The 24,145-nt window shown below is 35.4% G+C and overlaps 1 protein-coding gene across 12 annotated transcripts in view; it reads left to right on the top strand.

The window, feature by feature from the left end:
- The window catches only part of IQCH (IQ motif containing H), a 210,637-nt gene that overhangs the window by 66,182 nt on the left and 120,310 nt on the right, over nucleotides 1-24,145 (top strand). For 9 of the 12 annotated variants that reach the window (XR_006203496.1, XM_042941622.1, XM_042941625.1 and 6 more), the window contains 2 exons: nucleotides 415-535; nucleotides 7,865-7,993. Coding sequence is in view for 11 of the 12 variants with exons in the window: in XM_042941622.1 (XP_042797556.1) it covers nucleotides 415-535; nucleotides 7,865-7,993 (250 nt within the window). In the remaining variant the exon portion in view is untranslated. Of the gene's footprint in view, nucleotides 1-414; nucleotides 536-7,864; nucleotides 7,994-9,678; nucleotides 9,708-24,145 lie in introns of those variants that run through there. The other 3 variants (XM_042941631.1, XM_042941628.1, XM_042941636.1) reach the window with 3 other exon arrangements.

Raw genomic sequence — 24,145 nt, 5'->3', positions numbered from 1 at the left:
TTTTTTTTGTTTGTTTTTTTACTCTCAAAATTCTAATATGTATTTCCTGAGGATTTTGCCTGTACAAAACTTTGCTGTATTCAAAACCTCTTCTGTCAAGATTTAGTACTTTTATATCGTAGTCATTAAAACTGAACAAAATCTTAATAGTTCCTTTATTAACTACTCTAGTGACTTTGCATAGTGGAAATCACAACATGTTAATTGGATTTAATTAACTATTTTAAATTACACAAACTCCTGACAGTAGACAGTAGCACAGGGTGCTCATGGGCAATAAAATTGGAGCTGCTATTGCTACTTTATTAAAACTTAATGAAACTATTCATAATCTTATTTATTGTTTACAAGAAGAAAACTGTGTCATTTTGAAAGCAAAAATGCCTGCTGAAAACAAATTTTTTGATCATCTAGGTGAAGGTTCAGAAGTTAATAAAAGGGTCTACCATATCCAACCTCACCGTTCTCCCAGCTTCTCATCACAGAAATCCCTATTTCACCCCCATACCAGTCTTACAAACGGAAGCCAGGAAAGGTTAGTGATTCAATGACCATTTTATGTGCTTAGGAATGTACGGGAAAGAGCATTGAGGTGGGATGGGGGGACCTGAGTTTGAATTTGGGCTCAGCCATTATTTCTTCTAGGTGTCCTTAGACAAGTCAGGTTCTTACTCTGGCCTGAGTTTCCTCCTCCATAAATCAGAAGGTTGGGCTAAACAATAACTAGAGTCTCTTTCACCTCAAAAACCCATCATTCTATGAATTTCATATTGATTCAGATGTTGGTGTTACTGTGTGTTAAAATTATTATTGTGTTTATACGGTATTATTAGAATTTTTCAGTCTTCTGAGCAGATAGTTTAAATGCTATTCTGGTAGCATTTAAAATTTTTTATTTCAATATACTATTATGCAAAAATATGAAGCCAGAATTAATGTAATTGGCATTTCAGCCATGCATGTCTTAGTCTAAATTCTAGTGTTCGTGAATCCAGTGGATTTCTGGTTTTTAGAATTTTTTTTTTTTTTTTTTGAGAGATAGAGAGCACACGCACGCACATGGAGTTGGAGAGGGGCAGAGGGAGAGGGAGAGAGAGAATTTTAATCAGGCTCCACGCCCAGCACAGAGCCCTACATGGAACAGATTTCTAGTTTTTTTTTTTTTTTAATTCTTTTTTTTTTTTTTTTTAACATTTATTTATTTTTGAGACAGAGAGAGACAGAGCATGAACGGGGGAGGGTCAGAGAGAGAGGGAGACACAGAATCGGAAACAGGCTCCAGGCTCTGAGCAGTCAGCACAGAGCCTGATGTGGGGCTCGAACTCACATACCGCGAGATCGTGACCTGAGCCGAAGTCGGACGCTCAACCGACTGAGCCACCCAGGCGCCCCCAGATTTCTAGTTTTTAAACAAAAGGTCACATCATCTTCATCTCAGTATCCCCAGTGTCTAGAACCATTTCTAGCATTTTCGAGGCCCTACCTGTTGGTTGAACGAATAAGTAAATGAAAGAGTAAGTGAATGAATAAGGACTGAGTGTTGTAAATATCATCCCCTCTACTTCTCTCTGCTACCTAATTTAATTAGCTGAAGTATTAAAAATGCCTAAGTGGATCCCCTTTTGTATCTCAAATAAAACCAAGTGATATGGTCTTTAATTATTCCTGTGTCACTTTCTATCTGTTGTCTGGAATATTTTGGACTAAAGTTGGTTCCCGAGAGTTCTCTTGGTCCTTGGAGTTTTGAAGTTCTCTGTCTTATCTGCTCGTCTACTGACCTGTTGGTGGAGGAACAGCAGAACTCAAGAGAACCCAGCATCATTATAAGTCCATTAATGTGTGAAGCTCACAACTGTAACTGTTACTTTTCTAGTTATAAACCATTATTGTTCAGCAATCTTTATGATACATGATTTTACTTAGTTTACATATTTACTACCTATGAATACAGAATAACTCCAGCGGAGTTCTTGCTTTAGTACCATATTATGTTCTTCCTTGATCAAATTAGGATGAATGAAATAGTGAATGAGTGAATCAATAAATCAATAAACCAATGAATCAATGTCCACTTTAGCAATAGACATAATGAAAAATTGCTGCAAAACAAAAGGGAATCTAGAACCATGGCAACTTGGTCCGGAAAAAAAAACACATTTTCATCCCTCAGTTATCTACCAGAGAACATCTGGCTTTCCATAATATTTGTAATTAATCAACCAATTAATCAACATATATTTATTGAGTGCTTACCATATGTATGGTACTGTGCAAGGTAACGTAAGTGTCAGGAAAGCACAAGCCATGAAAATGTAGACACAGTGTTTAGTTTTGTACATATTCCCAATGTCCTTACCTGCCATTTAAGCTTCACCTCAGATCCGCACATGTCCAGCACGAGGTGAAAGATTAACAACATCCAGAAGAGAGAGTTGTCTTGGAAAATGCAGGATGAACTTCCCAACTTCTTCTTGAACTCTCTTGCTATATCCAAAAAAGAAATTGTTTGTTTGTTTGTTTGTTTGTTTGTTTGTTTTTTATGGTTAAGAATTAAGTCTTGGGGCACCTGGGTGGCTCAGTTGGTTAAGAGTCCAATTTCAGCTCAAGAGATCAAGAGTCCAACTTGATCTCTTGGTTTATGAGTTCGAGCCCCGTGTCGGGCTCTGTCGGGCTGACAGCTCAGAGCCTGGAGCCTGCTTTGGATTCTGTGTCTCCCTCTCCCTGCCCCTCCCCCACTTGCTCTGTCTCTTTCTCTCTCTCAAAAATAAATAAACATTAAAAAATTTTAAAAAAGAAGACTATAAGACTCACAGTACACAAACCAAACTTTCAGGCTGTGTGTGACCTCAGGCAAGTTGCTCTCTGGTCTTAGAATCAACTCCAAACTCTACAAATAGGGCAGGCCTGACCTGGACTTGCTCTATGCTCCCATCACATGGGCCTTCCCTCTGGTCCTCATCAGGCCAAGCACATTTTCACATGGGCCTTCTCAAGAGCCTGTATCTCTGCCTCGAAAAGTCACTTCCTTAAGCATCCGCCTTTTCCTTCATAGATGACCACGATTTGTAATTATGTATTTATTTGTGAATTTATTTAATGTCTTTATCCCTCCTAGAAGCTCCATAAGTTCTCTCACCACTGCATCTGCAGCCCCGACACCTAATAGGCACTTAACAAATATTGGTTCAATGAATGAACTTCTAATCTCTAATCCATTCAATAAGAAAGTAAGAGTGTTATGAAAGTTTAATGAGGCAATGGTGTTAAGGGACAATTTCCCAAAATAGGTAAAATCATGGATCTCATACAAATTTAAAATGAACACATGTCAAAGATTTTATTTATTTAACTCTTTGATTAAAAGAGAGATCTGTAGGATATCACACTGATTTAAAGAGAATCCAAAGAACACACATTTGTAGATCAGAAATATTAAAATAAATTTGCAAATAGATGCAAAATTGACTTTTCTATGGGAAGGAAGAGTGTCTCTTCACCAGAGACAATTTATTTTCAAGTTTATAGATAAGAATTATTTGCATTTGCATTAGTATTAGCTTTGTTTTGTTTTGTTTTTACAAATTAACCTTAATCTGTACTGAGTTATGAAATAGCTCAGTCAAAGATTAGGTCCAGATAACCCCTAGAGGCTACAGCATTCCATTCGAAAGATATCCAGTAATCTCTTTTACTTATTCCAAAACTTAAACAAAAATATTCCTATAGTCTTCCACCATTTTTTTTTTTTAAGTTTATTTTGAGAGAGAGAGAGAGAGAGAACAAGAGTGGCAGAGGGCAAAGAGAAAGGGAGAGAGAGAATCCCAAGCAGGCTCCATGCTTTCAGGATAGAGACTGAAGCAGGGCTCAATCTCACAAACCATAAGACCACGACCTGAACTGAAGTCAAGAGTCTGATGCTTACCCAACTAGGCCACCCAGGCGCCCCAGTCTTCTACCATTTTGATCAAAATGATCTCAACAAGGGGAGCCTGGGTGGCTCAGTCAGTTAAGTGTCCAACTTCAGCTCAGGTCATGATCTCGCAGTTTGTGAGTTCGAGCCCCACATCGGGCTCTGTGCAGACAGCTCAGAGCCTGGAGCCTGCTTCGGATTCTGTGTCTCCTCCTCTCTCTGCCCCTCCCCTGCTCATGCTCTGGCTCTCTCTGTCTCTCAATAATAAATGTTAAAAAAAATTTTTTTTAATGATCTCAACAAAAAATTCAAAAAATAAGTCTGGTATCATTAGGTTTGTCCTGATTATTTATACATGTGCAACAAGAATATTAATTCTCCATCTAGGCCATCTTAGGTTTGCTCTGCTGAAAGTTTTCATAAGGAATCTCAGATTAAACTTTTGAAATACTCTATTATGTGCTATTTTAAGGCTAGGAAATCAAGCCCAAGAAACTCTGCCTGCCACATTTCAGCTACAGGATTTGTAAATGTGGGTAAATTCGTCTCTTCTAGAGGTGCTCCAATATCCTAAAGTTCTTGGGCCTGCCAGGACATGACCTTCTACCACCTGTAAGGATGGAAAACCTATAAGCCATGTACCAGGCCAGTCTTTTTGGAAGGCTTTGGAAGCACTGGCTCCATACGGTCAACTTCAGTTCTTTAAAAGTTACTTGTCATTCATGATTAATAAGTATCATTCTTAAATATGAAATTTCAGGCAAAGTCTTGGTTGCATAAGTGATTTTTCCAATTATATCTTAGTAAAAGGAGAACAGATTTTTACTGAAATTATGCAAATAACTATCTTGCCATGAAAAGTAAGGAGACTCATTGAGAGTTTCTGAATTTGAGAGATGAGGGGAGCACATTTAAAGTATTAGAGGTTTGATTTCCCTATTTTCTAGAAATTTTAAGAATATCCAGTTTACATATGCACCTATTTCTCTCTGTAAGTCGATCTGAACAGAGCTCCTTTAAATTGAGACATTACAGTCTAATTTATTAATACCATCTGGAGACAGGAAAAATTTCTACATTCACAATGAGAGATAAAGACTTTCCTGAATTACGTAAACATAGACATACAGATACAGACAGGACTTATAGCTTCAATTCTATAATTTCAGCTACAGATGAAAAATAAACACAGAAACACACTTGCTGGTCCAGATACCAAACAGTTATTCTCCTTCTCTGTAGGCATGACATTCCTAGTTGGTCTGAGCTCAAAACACAAGTGGACAAACAGAAGGCTAACAAACTGTATTCTCTATTGTCTCTCACTCAATGGGGAATTAGATCTCTATAAGACATTAATCCATTTATGGAGATCACCAAATTCTCAGTCTCTAGAGCTACCAAGAAGGAATTACTTAGCCATAAATGAACCTAAGAGATAAACAAAACAAAAAATTTTTGTAGGGAGTAATACTAAAATTAGAAAAGCACTCAGTAAGGTTCTATTGCCACTTTGAATTCACCCACAGGTGCTAAGAAAATACATGCCTGGCGTTGGTTCCTGTGAGGTGCACCATGTCTGGCAATTTCAGGTGAATCTTTTGCTCATCTTGCTGAAGTCTCCAAAATTATTAGGGATATATATATATATATATATATACATATATATGTATATATATATATATATATATTTAATGTTTATTTATTTTTTGAGAGAGAGAGAGACAGAGTATGAGCAGGGGAGAGGCAGAGAGAGAGGGAGACACAGAATCCAAAGCAGGCTCCAGGCTCTGAGCTGTCAGCACAGAACCCGATGTGGGGCTCTAACCCACAAGCCATGAGATCATGACCTGAGCCGAAGTCAGATGCTTAACAGACTGAGCCACCCAGGCGCCCCAAAGGATATATATTTTAAAGTAAAACCATGACTCTTATACAACTATAAAATGAAAACATCCAAGGTTTTATTCACCTCATCGATTAAATGAGAACATCAGTAAGATGTTACAACTGGTTCAAAGGAGAATCCAAACAACAGATATCTTTACAAATCAAGCATACTGAAATAAATTTGCAAATAGACACGCAACTGACTTTGGGGGGGGGGTTATTTGCATGTGTATAAACAGGAAATATATGCATTGCTTTCAGTTTTCCATAAATTACCCTTAATCTCTAGAAAATAGACAATTGAAAACAAATGTGATTATAGGGCCAGATAATCTCCAGAGGTTCCAGCATTAGGATAAAAAAATACCCAGTCTCTTTTGCTTATTCCAAAGTCTTAACTTCTTCCTTCCAATGCTAAATGTACACACATGTGTTTATCTAAGATTAAGTGAATCGCTCTAACCAGTACTAAAGCAAAGGTTATAATCACATTCGCTGGGTTTCCCTCTGAGTTTGGTAATGAAAATATATTGAATTAGAAGGAGCTCTGTTTTTCACATCTGCAAGTCAGGCATAGTTCTTGGAAACGGGATTTGATATTTAAAGGTGGAAAATATTCGTTGAGGACACAGAATTAGTCTTAACATTTTAAAGTGGTTAAATCCAGTGCTATAAAAATTAAAACCTAATTTTTAGGTTTTTATAAAAGTTTTATAAAAGTCCTAATTTCAAAAGGGGCTTAAAGAATTGTACTCTGGATTAGCACTTCTTAAATTTTTAAAGTACAAAAGATTGACCTGGCATGCTTACTGAAAATGTGGATTACTGGCCCCCAATTCTACTGGATCTCAAACTTCAGGACAGATTAAGTATGTCCTAGAGTCTTCAATAATACAGATTCCCAGGCCCTGGCTTCAGAGGTTTGGGCAGACCCAGGAGAGGGCCCAGGAATATTCATTTTTAATACAAAACTCTCCCCCAAAATGACTCTGCAGTAAGCAAACTAAAGAATTCTCTTTGGATTCATTGGTTTATGAGGGAAGTCTTCTGCTCCACAACCCCTCGGCGATCATTCCTCTGATACCTGTAACACTAGACTTAATAACAACATAGCATGGTCATCGAGGGACTAAGGCAAATGGAAACAATACTTGTTCTTCTTAGGGTCTGTGCCAACTTCCCAACTTAGTCCAGCTTGGTACACAGCTTGCGGACAAAGATTTCCTTGAGACCTACGGTTCCTTTACTTTCCTTCCTGTTACACGAAAGCAACAAGAAGCTGAAGCCCTGTCACAAGTTTATTTCACATACTCCCTGGGTTTCTGGGTTTCTGGCTTCAATACAACAGATTCATCTTAATGAAAGTATTGTCCCTGCTAGAAGGCTTTGCTCAATTATTCATTGATTCATTCATTTGTTTATTTAGTTAACAGTCTCCTGTCCTTAAAAAGCCCTGGGACCAGCCATGCTGACATAGTAGGAGTTCTAAGTATTGTAAATTAGTTGCATTAATACTAACCATGTTGCTCAGTTACACTAAATTAATCTATTTGGGTGATCACATCTTCTGGTGACATGAGTAATGTCTAAAAATAACTTTTCTTTTATAAAATCTGACTCATTGTCACAACAGCAGAATAGTTTTAAGCACATAGATTTTTTTCTTTCAGTAAAAGACATCTCTATGGTTATGATGACCGTGTACTTGATTTTTCCGAATTTTAAAAAAAGAGTAACAAGATTATCAATAATTGAAAAATGTTACATATAAAGAAGTTTTAGTGTGCCCTGAAATGATATTTCTACCTTAAAATGAAATTATCATAATACAAGTTTATTTCATATTGGCATTATTGGAAATGCCATTTTTTTCCTTGGGTTAGAATTAATGGCTTAAATGAATGTGTACCGTAGCTGTTTTTCCATGCAGAGGATGAAGGCACTAGATGTACTCTCACAAATAAGAAGATGAATAGAGTAAGTTACACTTGTGAAACTGATGGAGCTCAGACGTTGTGGAAACACTTGGCATTAAAACCATATTCTTCTAACCTTCCTTTCCAGGAATTTTAAGTATGATAGAACGAGGACTGATTCCACCAACAGCAAGGATTACCTTTCAGAATCCACCCATTGCACCTAGAGCAGCTCTTCTGCATAATTTTGATGAAGCACATAAGATTCCGCCTGCTGGTAAGACAATCTTGCCTGTATGCTTAGTTGCGGATACACGGGAATTACCCCCCACCAAAATCTAGTCTTCCAATATCCAACTTTTATCTTCAATAATAGGACATGATGAAAGTTGTAACAGTTGTGAGTCTCACTTGGCTGAATAAAGTAACTTCAGTCTCTTTGTCACATACCTACGCAGGGCCTATTGTCTGTGTGTTAGAAGGTTGGTTTTTTGCAGAGGCCTGCAGCTTGGTTGGGAAAACAAGACTGAACAAAGATAAAAAAATACAAAGAAGCATAGCATAAAAACCCAGTGGATGTTAAAGTCTAGTGCTACAGGTGGGCAGAGGAATGATAGAGGCAGGGTGAGATAACAGACTTCAAAGAAGAGCCTGGATGAAATAGGGTGTTCGAGAAAAGTGCCCATCTGGGAGTCTACTAACTAGTTGCAGAACCTCAGACAAGACAATTACTTTCTCCAGGCCCCAGCTTTCCCAGTTGTGAAATGAAGAGGTTTGGGCTAAACTAATTCATCTGTTCAACAAATGTTTGTCGAGTGCTTGCTTTATCAAAAGTAGCATTTAAGTGCTGGCGACCCAACAGAGAATAAGTCAGACAACCTTTCTGTCCCCATGGTGCTTACATTCCAATGAGAGATACAGATAATAAGCAGGTGAGTAAATGAGAATTGAAGCTAGTGATAAGTAAGAAATAAAACAACATGAATGAGAGTGGAAAGGAGGTGGTTATTTTGCTTGTGAGGGGAGGGTCAGGAAATGCCTCTCAGAAGATGTACAAGGCTTGAGTTGAGGTACAAATGATCAGAAGAAGCCACTAATGTAAAGATCTAGGGGAAAGTATTTCAGATATAGGCCAGCACAGATACAAGGGCCTAAGGACTAAGGAGGGAATGAGCAAGGCTAGTGTGGCTAGAGAGCCAAAAGCCAGAGAGAGAGAGAGAGAGAGAGAGGGAGGAGGTGAGACTGGAGAAGTAGAGAGGGATGACATGATGCAGGCTGGAACAGAGACTATGAGTTGTCCTCAATATTCATTCTTCTCTACTTCCACAATAATGGAGTCATGGTGGGCACATGTCAGGTTAGCTAAAGACTACATTTCCCAGGCTTCCTTTCGGCTAGGTGTGCCATGTGACCAGGTTCTGGACAAAGAAGATGGAAGCAGAAGTGGGAAGGGAAATTTCTGGCCATTAGGAATACTACTACTATAACATTCTCGTACATGTCTTTTAATGTACATATATATGCATTTCTGTTGGATACATATCAAAAAGTAGAATTGCTGAGCCCCTTCTGGGAAGGGAAACTTCTGGGCTTCTGCCTTTCCTTTCCCTTCTCTGGCTAGGTGGGAGGCGGATGTGATGGGCAAGCACATAAGAGTCAGAGATAGAACTCTGTGTGGCACCTCTGAGTTTGGCAGAGCTGCCCTGCCAACGTGGGACTGTCTTCCTTTTAACTTCTGTGTCTTCCTTTCAAACTCTTTATTTGTTTAAACCATGTAATGTATTTTAAGATCTTTCTTTGTAAACATCTTTGACTATAGCAGAACCAGCACAGCTGCCTTTCAAACCATGATGAAGAGTTGGATTTAATCATAACTCCAATGAGAACCCAATGAAAGGTTTAAACAAGAGGATGAAGTGATCTGATTTATACTTTAATAAGACCATTCTGACTGCTTTACAGATGATGAATCATAGGGGAGCAAGAAGACTAGTTAAAGGCTATTTTGGTAAACGAGGTGAGAAATGATGGTGGATTTGAGGAAGTATCAGAGGATTTGAAGAGAAGTGAACAAATCCAGGTAGAAATTTGGAGGTGAGCCATGAGGGCTGGATGATGGATAGGAAGGAAAGAGAGGCATTGAGGATAAATATGTATAAATGTATGAATGAATTATGTATGAGTGTGCCCAATTTTGTATTCATTCTACTGTTGATGGGAATTTCAGTGGTTTATAGTATAGGGCCATTAGGAATAATACTACTAGGAACATTCTTGTACATGTCTTTTAATGTACATATATATGCATTTCTGTTGGATGCATATCAAAAAGTAGAATTGCTTCATAGGGTATACGTATGCTCAGCTTTAGTAGATATTGCCAAATGATTTTCCAACATGATTATGCTGATTTATTTTCCTACTAGCAGTACATGAGCATTCCAGATAATATATATCTTTATCAACATTTGATTTCAGTTTTGTTTCTTTTTAGAATTTTAGCCATCCTGATGAGTTTGTTGTGGCATCTCTTTGTGGGTTTAATCTTCATTTCCCTGATGACCAATAAAGTTGAGTAGGGTTTTTCTGGTATATGTATTGGTCATTTGAGTATCTTCTTTTAAAAAGTGATTCAAGATTTTAACCTATATTTTTTAAAAAATGGGTTGTCTTGGGGAGCCTGGGTGGCTCAGTTGGTTAAGCATCAACTTTGGCTCAGGTCATGATCTCATTGTTCATGGGTTCAACCCCTGCAGCAGGCTATGTGCTGATAGCTCAGAGCCTGGAGCCTGCTTTGAATTCTATGTCTCCCTCTCTCTCTGCCCCTCCCCTGCTCACACTCTTTCTCTCTGTCTTGAAGATAAACATTAAAAAAAATTTTTAATGGGTTATCTTTCTTTTTCTCAGTTATTTATGGAAATTATCTATGCATTCTGGATTCTAATCTCTCATCAGTTATATGTATTGCAAATAATTTTTCCTACTCTGTGGTTTGGCATTTCATTCTCCTACTGGTGTCTTTTTTAATTGAACTTTTGATTTTGAAATAATTGTCACTGGGATGTAAGAAGTAACACAGAGAGATCCCTTGCACTCTTAACTCAGTTTTCCTCAATAATAACCTATGGCAAAACTATAGTGCAATATCACACCTGGATGTCGATACTACCAAGATACAGGATATTTCCTTCAACCAAAAGATACTTCATCGTGTCCTTTTATGGTCACACCTACTCCCCTCCTGCCCACATCCCTTCAATAATCCCTGCTGACAACAGTCTGTTCTCAATTTCTATAATTTGATCATTTCAAGTATGTTAGATAAATGGAATCATGCCTTGTGTACCCTTTTGGGATTGGCTTTTGTCACTCAGCATAGTTCTTGGGAGATTCATCCAGAGTGTTGCTTATATCAATAGTTTGTTCCTTGTTATTGCTGACTAGTGCTCCGTAATATGAATGTACCACAGCTGTTAAACCACTCACCTATTGAAGGATATGTGGGTTGTTTCCAGTTTGGGGCTACTGTGAACATTTGGGGCTACTATGAACAGCTGCTAGAAATATTTGTGTACAAGTTTTTTTTTTTTATGAATATATGTTTTCATTTCCTTGGGATAAAGGCCCAGGAGTATAATTGCTGGATCTTATGGTGATTGTTTGTTTATTTCCTCTACATACATTTAGAACGACATCAAATAGTGTTAGAATTTTTGTTTCAACCATCAAATATAATTTAGAAAATTCAAGAGGGAAAGGAAAATCTACTGTTTTACCTATATTTTTGCTTATCATGTTCTTTCTTCCTTCCTGATGTCAAGATTCTTTCTTTTATCAATTCCTTTCTATTTAGATAATTTTCTTTAGCTATTCTTTTAGAGTTGGTATACTAGTGAAAAATTATCTTCATTTTTCTTCATCTTAGAATGTCTTGATTTCCCGCTTTATTTTTAAAGGATTCTTTCACTAAATATACGATTCTGGGTTGGCAGTGTGATTTTCTTTCAGTACTTAAAACACAAGTTGTGCCACTTCTTTTGGGGCTCCATGGTTTCTGATGAGAAATCCACTGTCATTTGAATTGTTTTTCCCCTGGAAAGATGTTGTTTTTCTCTTGCTGACTTCAAGAATTTTTTTCTGGTTCCAGGTTTAAAAAAAAATTTTTTTTTAACATTTATTCATTTTTGAGAGACAGAGAGAGAGAGAGCGTGAGCAGAGTGGGGGCAGAGAGAGAGGGAGACACAGAATCCAAAGCAGGCTCCAGGCTCTGAGCTGTCATCACAGAGCCCAATGAGGGGATGGAACTCACAAACCTTGAGAACATGATCAGAGCTGAAGTCGGAAGCCTAACCGACTGGGCCACCCAGGTATCCCCAAACTGGGTAATTTCTATTTTCTACCTAGTACATCATTGATTCCTGTCTCCCTCTTCACTCTGTTGTTGAGCCATCCACTGTTTGTACTTAGATGATTTTGTACTTGTATTTTTCAGTTCCAAAATTTTAATTTGGTTTCTCATTATATGTTCTATCTTTGTATGTGTGGAAACTTTCTGTTTCTTGGCTGAGATTTTATATTTTTTAATTTGTTTCAGATGATTTTTTAATTGTTTGTGGAAGCATTTTTATGATGTCTTGTTTAAAGATTCTGTCCAATAATTCTAAGATCTCAGTCATCTTGGTGTTGGAATCTATTCATTGTCTTTTTAATTTAGTTTGAGGTCTTCCTGGTTCTTGGTATGGTGAATGACTTTCAATAGGAAATTTGACATTTTGGGTAATATGCCATGAGACTCTGGTTCTTATTTAAATGTTTTAGCTGGTTCCTCTGACACCTATTTATTCCCTATGCATTTGAGGAGTAAGCCAAATTGGCGATGAGAACACCTTGGTTATGTATTATTTGATTTCATTTGCTAATATTTTTACCATTTTGTTCCTCTGTGAGGCTGGCCTAAATTTTCCTTTGCTTTAATGTTTTCCTTTTGCTTTAGTATCAAAGTTAGTCTTGCCTCAATAAGTGACTGCTATCTTTTTATATTCTCTGGAAGAGTTTGGATAAAATTGGTATTATTTCTTTCCTAAATGTTTGGAAGAATTTGTCAGTGAAACTATTTGAATCTGTGGTTTTCTTTGGGGGTGTATTTATATTTTCAGGTTTAATTTCTTTAACAGGACTATTTTGATTATCTCTTTTGTCTGGGTTGGTTTAGTAAATTAACTTTGTCCAAGAAATTTGTCCATTTCACCTAAAATCTCAAATTTACTGGAATGAAATTATTTACAATATCCTCTAATTATTTTTGTAGTATCTGTAGGATCTGTGGTGATGTGTTTTCATTCCTGATGGTTACTTCTGCTTTTCTCTTTTTTGTTGATCAACCTCTCCAGTTTATCAATTTTATAGTAATTTTTAAAGAATCAAATTATGACGCTATTGATCCTTTCTGCTATATTTTCTATTTAATTGTCATCTGCTCTTATTTTTATTATTTCTTCCTTCTTTTTACTTTTTTGGGGTTTAATTTTCCTTTTTTAAAAAACTTTTTGGTAATATACTTAGGTCACTAATTTTGAACTGTTATTTGTTTCTGATATAAAAATTGAAGGTTATGAATTTCACACAAAGCACTATCGTAGCCAGAAAAAAATGATTGTTATATCATATTTTCATTATCATTTAATTTAAAATATTTCCAATTTCTTCTTTGACCCATGGAATATTTAGAAGTGTATAGATTTCAGTACTTTCTAGTTATATTTTTTATTACTGATTTCCAGCCTAATCCCACTGTTTAGAGAACACACACTGCATGCTTTCAATTATTTGAAATCTGAGTTATTTTATGACCCTACCATGTGATCAACTTAGGTGAATGTGCATTTTTTTTATTTGTTAGGTAGGGTATTCTGAATATATTCAATTAGGTCCATTTAATTATGTTACTCAGATTTATGTCTCTGTTAATTTTTTGCCCATTTATTCTATCAGTTGCTAAGAGAGTTTTGCTAAAGTCTCAAACTATGGTTGTATAATTGTTAATTTCTTTTCCTTTTTTTTAGTTCCATCAATTTTTTTTGTTCCTATTACACATACTTATAATTTACTCCTTTACAGAGGGAATGTATTTTCTCACCAAAAGAATTAAGTGCACAATGATTTTAAGCAGGAGTACACAGTTTCTCTAGAAAGGACCAGATACGAAATATATTATAAGCATTGCATACCACATACAGTTTCTGTAACGTATTCTTCTTCTTTTGTTTTGTTTTGTTCTGTTTTGTTTGCAACCCTTAAAAAATATAAAAACCGTTCTTAGCTTAAGGACCGTACAAAATCAGACCACAGGATAGATTATACCTCTGGACCATAGTTTGCAAACCCCTGACTTTAAGTATTAAAGTTCAGTGTGTTCCAGTAATTATACCAAGAGCCAAATGAAACAAAAATCAATGCGTATATTTGTATGCCTACTATATGCCCAGATTCCAAAATTTTATTCTTTGCCTTTTTAATATTAAGAAATATCTCTGAGTTCTTTTTTCCCACTCTGAGATCTTTTAATGTAAAACAATTTTTCTGGAATCACATCCTCTGGAACATATTCGTTCTATCATCACAACCACTTTCCTCATCTTTGTCAAAAATTAACCTTAACTAAGTGCTTCTGGCTGTTTTACTAGAGTTTTTTGAATGGTGGCAGTGTCAACATTCTCACAATCACTTATTTCTTCTACCATTCTACTTACAATCAATTTCCATTTCACTTTCAGCACTATCCACTTTTGTCCCTTTGCTACACTTTCAACTTTGTTAGCCAATTCTTTTTTTAAAAAGTGTTTTATTTGTTTATTTTGAGAGAGAGAGAGAATGGGGGAGGGGCAAAGAGAGAGGGAGAGAGAGAATCCCAAGTAGGATTCACACTGTCAGCCTGGAGCCTGATGCAGGGCTTGATCTCACAAACTATGAGATCATGACCTGAGACAAAATCCAGAGTCAGACACTTAACTGACTGAGCCATCCAGGCGCCCCACCAATTCTGTCTTTTAATTATCCATTTTTGTAAAAACCCATGTGGCTTTATCACTGAGACAAGAAGGCAATACTACCATATTCTTTGCAGTCTGTATGTGAATTCAAAAATAGATATACAGTGACCAATCACTGACAGACTTTGATAGATGTGACAGTATTGGTTTCTAATCATGATATGCATCTGTCATTTATATAGTGATTTTTGGAACAAAGATCTAGAGTAAAGTTTATGCTTTATGTAATTACTCACAATTAATATACCATAGTAACTGGATTTGGACCATGTTTTCAGGAGACTGGTATTTAATTAAACTGTGGTAATAAATTTGGGCATACTGAAACAGTGCAAAGTAAGTACTGCCTGTATATTAAATGTGAATGGTCTAAATACACCAATTAAAAGACACAGATTGTCAGATTGGATAAATAAGCAAGATTCAACTATATGTGGTATACAAAAAACTCATTTTAAATTTAATGACATAAAAAGGATAAAATAGAAGGAGGAAGAGAAGTGAAAAATCTTCCTTATAAAAGAGTCCCTAATAACATATAAGTAGTTGTTCCTCCATAGAGGAGGTGTAGCTTAATTCTCCCTCCCTTGAATGTGGACTGGATTTACTGACTCATACCCAAATAACAGAGTACAGAAAGGGGAAAAATAGAAAATTTACAGTTGAGAAACCTGAAAGCCCTACCTTAACCAAATGCCCAAGGTTAATATCACCAATAATAAGTTATGTTGATAGTTTATGTCCTGTGATATGATGTGATGAGGAGAGAACGTCATATATGTAGTGTTCTACCTAAAAACCCATAACCCTGGTCTAATCATGAAAAAAAAAAAACATCAGATAAAGCCAAACTGAGGAAATTCTACAAAATACCTGACTAGTACTCCTCAAAATTATTATTGTCATGAAAAATAAAGAAAAATGAAAAAGTGTCTCAGACTAGAGGAGACTAAGGAGATTTGTTGACTAAATACACCGTGATATCCTGATCAGATCTTGGAACACTAAAATGACACTGTAAAAACTAGTGAATCTGAATGAAGACTGGCATTTAGTTAATAGTAATGTACCAATGATGGTTTCTTAGTTTTGACAACTGTGCCATGGTAATAAAAGACGTTAACATTAGGCGAAATTGAATGAGGGTATACAGCAACTTTTCTGTAAATCTAAAATTATTCCAAATTTAAAGTTAGTTTTTTTACAAAAGTCAAAAATAAATGATGGGAAAAGGCATCAATTAAATGTAAATTTAAAAGTAATAAAAAGGAGATCGATGGGAAAGCTATACCATGCAAAAAATAATCCAAAAAATCTAAATTGCCTCTATTAATATCAGACAAATGACACAGTAGCAAGAATAAAGAGGGATATCAATGATAAAAAGTCCAATTCAGCAAAAAGACAAAAGAATCCCGTGTATGTACCTAATAACAGAGATTCAAAATACTTGAGGCAAAAATCAATAACAATATAGATAACTTGAACATTAACAACCTATTTTAACACATTTAAGGAATTAAAACAAACAGTAGAATGCTCACTCATTTCAAATGCACATTCAACAAAATAGATTATTCTGAACCATAAAAAAAATCTTATGAAATTTAAAGGAACTGAAATTTTACAAAATATATCTCTGACTATAGCATAGTTAAACCAGACATGAATTAGAGAAAAATATCTAGAAAATTTCCCAAATATTTACAAATTAAAGAACATACTTTTAAGTAACTCATTAGCCAAAGAGTAAATCACGAGGACATTTAAAAATATTTTGAATTGATGCAGAAAAAGCATTTGACAAAATACAGCATCTTTTCTTGATAAAAACCCTTAAGAAAGTAGGGATAGAAGGATCATACTTCAAGATCATAAAGGCCATATATGAAAGATTCACCACTACTATTATCCTCAGTGGGGAAAAACTGAGAGCTTCCCGCTAAAGCCAAGAACACAACAAGGATGTCCACTCTCACCACTGTTATTCAACTTGGTGTTGGAAGTCCTAGCCTCAGCAATCAGACAACACAAAGAAACAAAAGGCATCCAAATCAGCAAGGAGGAAATCAAACTTTCAGTATTCACAGACAACATGATACTCTATGTGGAAAACCCAAAAGACTCCACCAAAAAACTGCTAGAACTGATACATGAATTCGGCAGAGTTGCAGGATATAAAATGAATGTACAGAAATCAGTTGCATTTCTATATACCAATAATGAAGCAGCAGAAAGAGAAATCAAGGAATTGATTCCATTTACAATTGCACCAAAACCCATAAAATACCTAGGAATAAACCTCAACAAAGAAGTGAAAAATCTATACACTAAAAACCATAGAAAGCTTATGAAACAAATTGAAGAAGACACAAAAAAATGGAAAAACATTCCATGCTCATGGATTGGAAGAATATTGTTAAATGTCAACACTACCCAAAGCAATCTACATATTCAATGCAATCCCTATTAAAATAACACGAGCATTCTTCACAGAGCTAGAACAAACAATCCTAAAATTTGTATGGAACCAGAAAAGACCCCGAATAGCCAAAGCAATTCTGAAAAAGAAAACCAAGTCTGGAGGCATCACAGTTCCAGACTTCAAGCTATATTACAAAGCTGTTATCATCAAGACAGTATGGAACTGGCACAAAAACAGACACATAGGTCAATGGAACAGAACAGAGAACCCAGAAATGGACCCACAAATTCATGCCCAACTAATCTTTGACAAAGCAGGAAAGAATATCCAATGGAAAAAAGACAGTCTCTTCAACAAATGGTGTTGAGAAATTGGACAACAACATGCAGAAGGATCAGCCTGGACCACTTTCTTACACCATATACAAAAACAAACTCAGAATGGATAAAACCTAAATGTAAGACAGAAAGCCATCAAAATCCTAGAGGAGAAAACAGGCAACAACCTCTTTGACCGTGGCTGCGGCAACTTGTTACTTGGCACGTCTCCATAGGCAAGGGAAACAAAAGCAAAAATGAACTATTGGGACCTCATCAAGATAAAAAGCTTCTGCACAGCAAAGGAAACAATCAGCAAAACTAAAAGGCAACCAACAGAATGGGAGAAGATATTTGCAAATGACATATCAGATAAAGGGTTAGTATCCAAAATCTATAAAGAACTTATCAAACTCAATACCCAAAAAACAAATAATACAACAAAAGACATGAATAGACACTTTTCCAAAGAAGACATCCAGATGGCTAACAGACACATGAAAAGATGCTTAACATCACTCATCATCGGGGAAGTACAAATCAAAACCACAGAGAGATATCACCTCACATCTGGCAAGATGTGGCTAAAATTAACAAGTCAGGCAACAACAGATGTTGATGAAGATGCAGAGAAAGAGGAACCCTTTTGCACTGCTGGTGGGAATCCAAACTGGTGAAGCCACTCTGGAAAACTGTAGGGAGGTTCCTCAAAAAATTAAAAATAGAACTACCCTAAGACCCAGCAATTGCACTACTAGGTATTTATCCAAAGGATTCAGGAGTGCTAGTCTGAAGGGGCACATGCACCCCAATGTTTATAGCTGCACTATCAACAATAGCCAAATTATGGAAAGAGCCCAAATGTCCATCAACTGCTGAATGGATAAAGATGTGGTCTATACACACACACACACACACACACACACACACACACGGCGATCAAAAAGAATGAAATCTTGCCATTTGCAACAATGTGGATGGAACTAGAGTGTATTATGTTAAGAGAAATAAGTCAGTCAGAGAAAGACAAATATCATATGACTTCACTCATATGGAATTTAAGAAACAAAACAGATGAACATAAGGGAAGTGAAGCAAAAATAATATAAAAACAGAGAGGGAGACAAACCATAAGAGACTCTTAAATACAGAGAATAAACTGAGGGTTGTTGGCAGGGTGGTGAGTGGGGGGATGGGCTAAATGGGTAAGGGACATTAAGCAGGACACTTGCTGGGATGAGCACTGGGTGTTATATGTAAGTGATGAATCACTAAATTTTATTCCTGAAATCATTATTAAAAATAATAATAATAATAATAATGTATTAAATATTTTAATTGAATGAAAAGAAAACATATCAAAATTTATAGAATGCAGCTAAAATACTATTTATAGAGAAAATTATAGCATTAGATGCTTATACTAGAAAGGAAGATAGATCTCTAACTAATTATCTAAGTTCCTACTTCAAGAATCTAGGAAAAGAAAAGCAAATTATACCCAAAGCAAGCAGAAAGAAGTAAATAATAGAAATGAAAGTAAAGGAGCAGCTAGGTGGCTCAGTCAGTTAAGTGTCTGACTTTGGCTCAGGTCCTGCTCTTGCAGTTCATGAGCTCGAGCCCTGCCTTGGGCTCTGTGCTGACAGCTCAGAGCCTGGACCCTGCTTCAGATTCTGTGTCTCCCACTCTCTCTGCTCCTCCCCTGCTTGTCCTCTGTCTGTCTCTCTCTCTCAAAATAAATAAAAACATTAAATTTGTTTTTCAAATTTAAAAAATAAAAAAGAAATGAAGGTAAAAAGCAATGAAATTGAGAATAGATAAAAATAGAGAAAATTACTGAAACCAAATCTGTTTCTTGGAAAATATCAACAAACTTGGTAAACCTCTAGCCTAACAAAGGACTACCAAAGATAAAAAGAGAGAAGGAACAAATTACCACTATCATGAATGAAAGAGGAGTCATCATTACAAATCCTATAGATATTTAAAGGTTGATATGGGAACATTATAAATACCTTTACGCCCATAAATTGGACACCTTAGACTAATGGACAAATTCTTTAAAAGACACATGCTACTGAAGCTCATCAAGAAGAAATAGATAACCTGATTAGTCCTATATCTATTAAGGAAATTTAATTTGCACTTAAAAACTTTCTTAGAAAGAAAACACAAGTTCCAGATGGCATCCCTGGTGAATTCTACCAAACAAGAAAGAAATATTACCAATTCTACTACAAATTCTTCTAGAAAATAGAATACAACACTCCTCAGACCATTTTATGAAGCCAGCATCACCCTGATATCACAACTAGACAGACATTAGAGGACAAGAAAACCACAGCCTATTCTTCTTCATGAAAATAGATATAAAAATGTCCCACAAATATGAGCAAATTGGAATCCCACAATATTAAAGAAATAATACATCATGACCATGTAGGGTTTATCCTAAGAATGCAAGACTGTTGCAACATTTAAAAATCAATCAATGTAAATCATTGTATCAACCAAGTGAAGAAGAAAAACCATATGACCATCTCCATCTCAACAAATAAAAATAAAATAAAATTCAACATGCATTAAATAATAATTTTAAAAAACCTAAGGGAAATATAATATAAAGGAACTTTCTCAGCCTAATATAGGACACCTACAGCTAAAATCATACTTAATAGTGAAAGATCAACTGCTTTCTATGTAAGATCAGAAACAAGGCAAAGATGTCTACTTTCACCACATCTATTTAACATTGTATGGAAGGTCCTTGCCAATACAATGAGGTAAGAAAAAGAATAAAGGTATGCAGATAGAAAATAAAATTTAAACTGTCTCTATTTGTAAACAGCATGATAACTACAAAGAACATTTGAAATAATCTACAAAAAAGCACTAAGAGAATGAATAAGAGAGTTTAACATGGTTTCAGGATATCAGATTAATATATAAAAATTAATTGAATTTCTATATACTAGAAATCAACAATTGGAAATTGAATTTTATTTTTTATTTTATTTTATTTTTTTTAACGTTTATTTATTTTTGAGACAGAGAGAGACAGAGCATGAATGGGGGAGGGTCAGAGAGAGGGAGACACAGAATCCAAAACAGGCTCCAGGCTCTGAGCTGTCAGCACAGAGCCCGACGCGGGGCTCGAACTCACGGACCTCGGCCGCTTAACCGACTGAGCCACCCAGGGGCCCCGGAAATTGAATTTTAAAAAACAATGCCAGGGTCCCTGGCATGTTCAGTCAATAGAGCACGTGACTCTTGATCTTGGGGTCAAAGGTAAGCCACGTTCATGAATTAGAAGACTCTATATTGTTATGTTAATCATCCAAAGTTGTCTATTAATTCAATGCAATCCATATTAAGATCAATCGAATATATGGGTAGAAACTGACAAGCCAATTCTAAAATTTGTATGGAAAAGCAAAGATGCAAAATAAATTTTTTTTTAATATTTTTATTTATTTTTGAAGGAGAGAGAGACCGAGCGTGAGCAGGGGAGGAGCAGAGAGAGAGAGGGAGACATAGAATTTGAAGCAGGCTCCAGGCTCCGAGCCATCAGCCCAGAGCCAGACGCCGGGCGCCAACTCACGAACTGGGAGATCATGACCTGAGCGGAAGTCGGACGCTTAGCCGACTGGGCCACCCAGGCGCCCCGCAAAATAATTTTGAAAAAGAAAAGTAACGTTGGAGAACTTAGGTTATTTGAGTTAGTATAAAGTTCTAGTTATCAAGACAGTGTGGTATTAGCAAAAGGATGAATATTGAGATCAATAGAACAAAACAGAGAGTTCAGGAGTAAACCTACACAAACATGGTCAATTTATTCTAAACAAGGACATGAAGGCAATTCAATGGAGAAAGGATAATCTTTTCAGCAAATGGTGCTGAAACAGTTGAAGATAGTTATTTAGAGAACCTTGACCCATACCTTGCACCATGTATAAAAATTTACTTGGAATAGATCATAGAACTAAATGTAAAGCCTAAAACTAAAAAAAAGCTTTTAGAAGAAAACAAAGGGGGAAATTTTTTGTTTCCTCAGATTAGGCAAAGATTTCTTAAATACCACAAATCCATAAAAGTAAAAAATTAACATATTGGACTTCATCAAAATTTAAAATTTCCTCTCTTTGAAAGACAATATTAAGAAAATGAAAAGAAAAGCTACAGATGAGGAGTTAATATTTCAAAACACATATTCGACAAAGAATTTTTGTCCAGAATATACAAAGAACTCTTATTGAAACTCAATAAGAAACTAAATAACCCAATCACCTATTGGACAAAAGACTAGAACAGAAATTTTACCAAAGAAGATATACAGATGGTAGATTGGTAAATGAAAGCATGCTTAACATCATTAGATACTAGGGAAATACAAATTAAAACAAGTCTTAATATATTTAAGATAATTAAAATCATACCAAGCTTCTTTTCTAACCACAATGGTATGAAACTAGAAATCAATTACAAGAGAAAAACTGGAAAATTCACAAATATGTGCAATTTAAACAACCAATGGGTCGAAGGAGAAATCAAAAGGGAAATTAAAAAATACCTTGAGACAAAAATTGAAACATAACATGCCAAAACATACAGGATGCAACAAAAGCAGTTCTAAGTTCATAGCAATAAACATATATATTAAGAAAACAGAAAGATCTCAAATAAACAACCTAACTTTAAACCTCAAAGAACTAGAAAAAGAAGAACAAACTAAGTCCAAAGTTATAAGGAAGGAAATAACAAAGATCAGAGTGGAAATAAATAAAATAGAGACAAGCACGACAAGAAAAAATATCAATGAAACCAAGAGCTAGTGTTTTGAAAAGATAAACCAAATTGACAAACCTCTAGGTAGACAAACTAAGAAAGAAAAAGAGAGAAGACTCAAATAAAATCAAAATGAAAGGGGAGACATTACAAATGATGACACAGAAATACTAAGGATCATAAGAAATTATATGAACAGTTATACATGAAAAATTAGATAACCTAGATGAAATGGATGAATTCCTAGAAACGTAAACTTACCAAGTTTGAATCATGAAGAAATAGAAAATCTGAAGAGAACAATTACTAGTAAGGAGAATGAATCAGTAATCAAAACTTCCCAGTGAAGCAAAGTCCAGGATCAGATGACTTCACTGGTGAATTCTGCCAAGCATTTAAAGAAAATTTATACCAACCCTTCTCAAATTCTTCCAAAAAATAGAAGAGGAGAACTTCCAAACTCATTTTATGAAGCCAGCATTACCCTCATACCAAAGCAGACAAGAAAAGAAAATTACAGGCCAATATTCCTGATAAACATAGACACAAAAAATTCTCAGTAAAATATTAGCCAATTGAATTTAACAATGCATATATAGGCCCATACACCATGATCAAGTATGATTTATTCCTGGATGCAAGGATGGTTCAACATACACAAATCAACACATGCAATATACTACATTAACAAAATGAAGGATGAAAATCATATGATCATCTCAATGGATACAGAAAAAGCATTTGACAATATTCAATATCCTTGCATAATAAAAACTCTCAACAAATTGGATATAAAAGCAATTTCAACATCATAAAAGCCATATATGACACCCCACAGCTAACATTATACTCAATGAACAAAAGCTAAAAGTTTTTTTTCCCTAAGATCAGGAATATGACTAGGATGCCCACTCTTGCAACTTTTATTCAACATAGTTCTGGAAGTCCTAGCCAAGGCAACTAGGCAAGAAAAAGAAATGAAAGATATTTAAATCAGAAAGGAAGAAGTAAAATTGTCTCTGAAAATGACATATTCTATATATAAAATTCTAAATACACCACCAAAAAATGGTTAGAAGTAATAAATGAATTCAGTAAAGCTGTAGGATACAAAATCAATATACAAAAATCAGTTGCATTTCTATACACTAACAATAAACTATCAGAAAGAGAAATTAAGAAAATAATCCCATTTACAATAGCATCAAAAAAGAATAAAATACTTAGGAAGGAATAAATTTAACCAAGCATGTGAAAGATCTGAAAACTATAAAACATTGATGAAGGAAATTGAAGAAGACACAAGTAAATGGAAATATATTTCAAATTCATGAATTGGAAAAACTAATCTTGTTAAAATGGCCATACCACCCAAAGCAATCTCTAAGACTTGCCATTCCAATGGCATTTTTTTTTTTTACAGGGATAGAAGAAATAATTCCTAATACTCAGAAACTCTGAATAGAGAAAGCAATTCTGAAAAAGAAAAAAGCTGAAGGTATCATACTTCCCGACTCCAAACTATATTACAAATCTTTAGTTATCAAAACAGTATGGTATTGACATTAAAAACAGACACATAAATCAATAGAACAAAGAGCCCAGGAATAAAACCATGTTTTTATGGTCAATTAAGTTTTGACAAAGGATCCAAGAACATACAATGGCAAAAAGGATAACCTCATCAACAAATGGTGTTGGGAAAACTGTACCTCCACATTGAAAAGAATGAAACCAGACCACAATCTTATACACAAAAATTAACTCAAAATGGATTGAAGACTTCAACATAAGACCTGAAGCCATAAAACTCCTAAGAAAGCACAGGGGTAAGCTCAATGATATTTTGGATT

This window comes from Panthera leo, chromosome B3 (genome assembly GCF_018350215.1).
Source record: "Panthera leo isolate Ple1 chromosome B3, P.leo_Ple1_pat1.1, whole genome shotgun sequence".
Classification (NCBI taxonomy): Eukaryota; Metazoa; Chordata; class Mammalia; order Carnivora; family Felidae; genus Panthera; species Panthera leo.
This window is presented reverse-complemented; position numbering and strand designations above follow the sequence as displayed.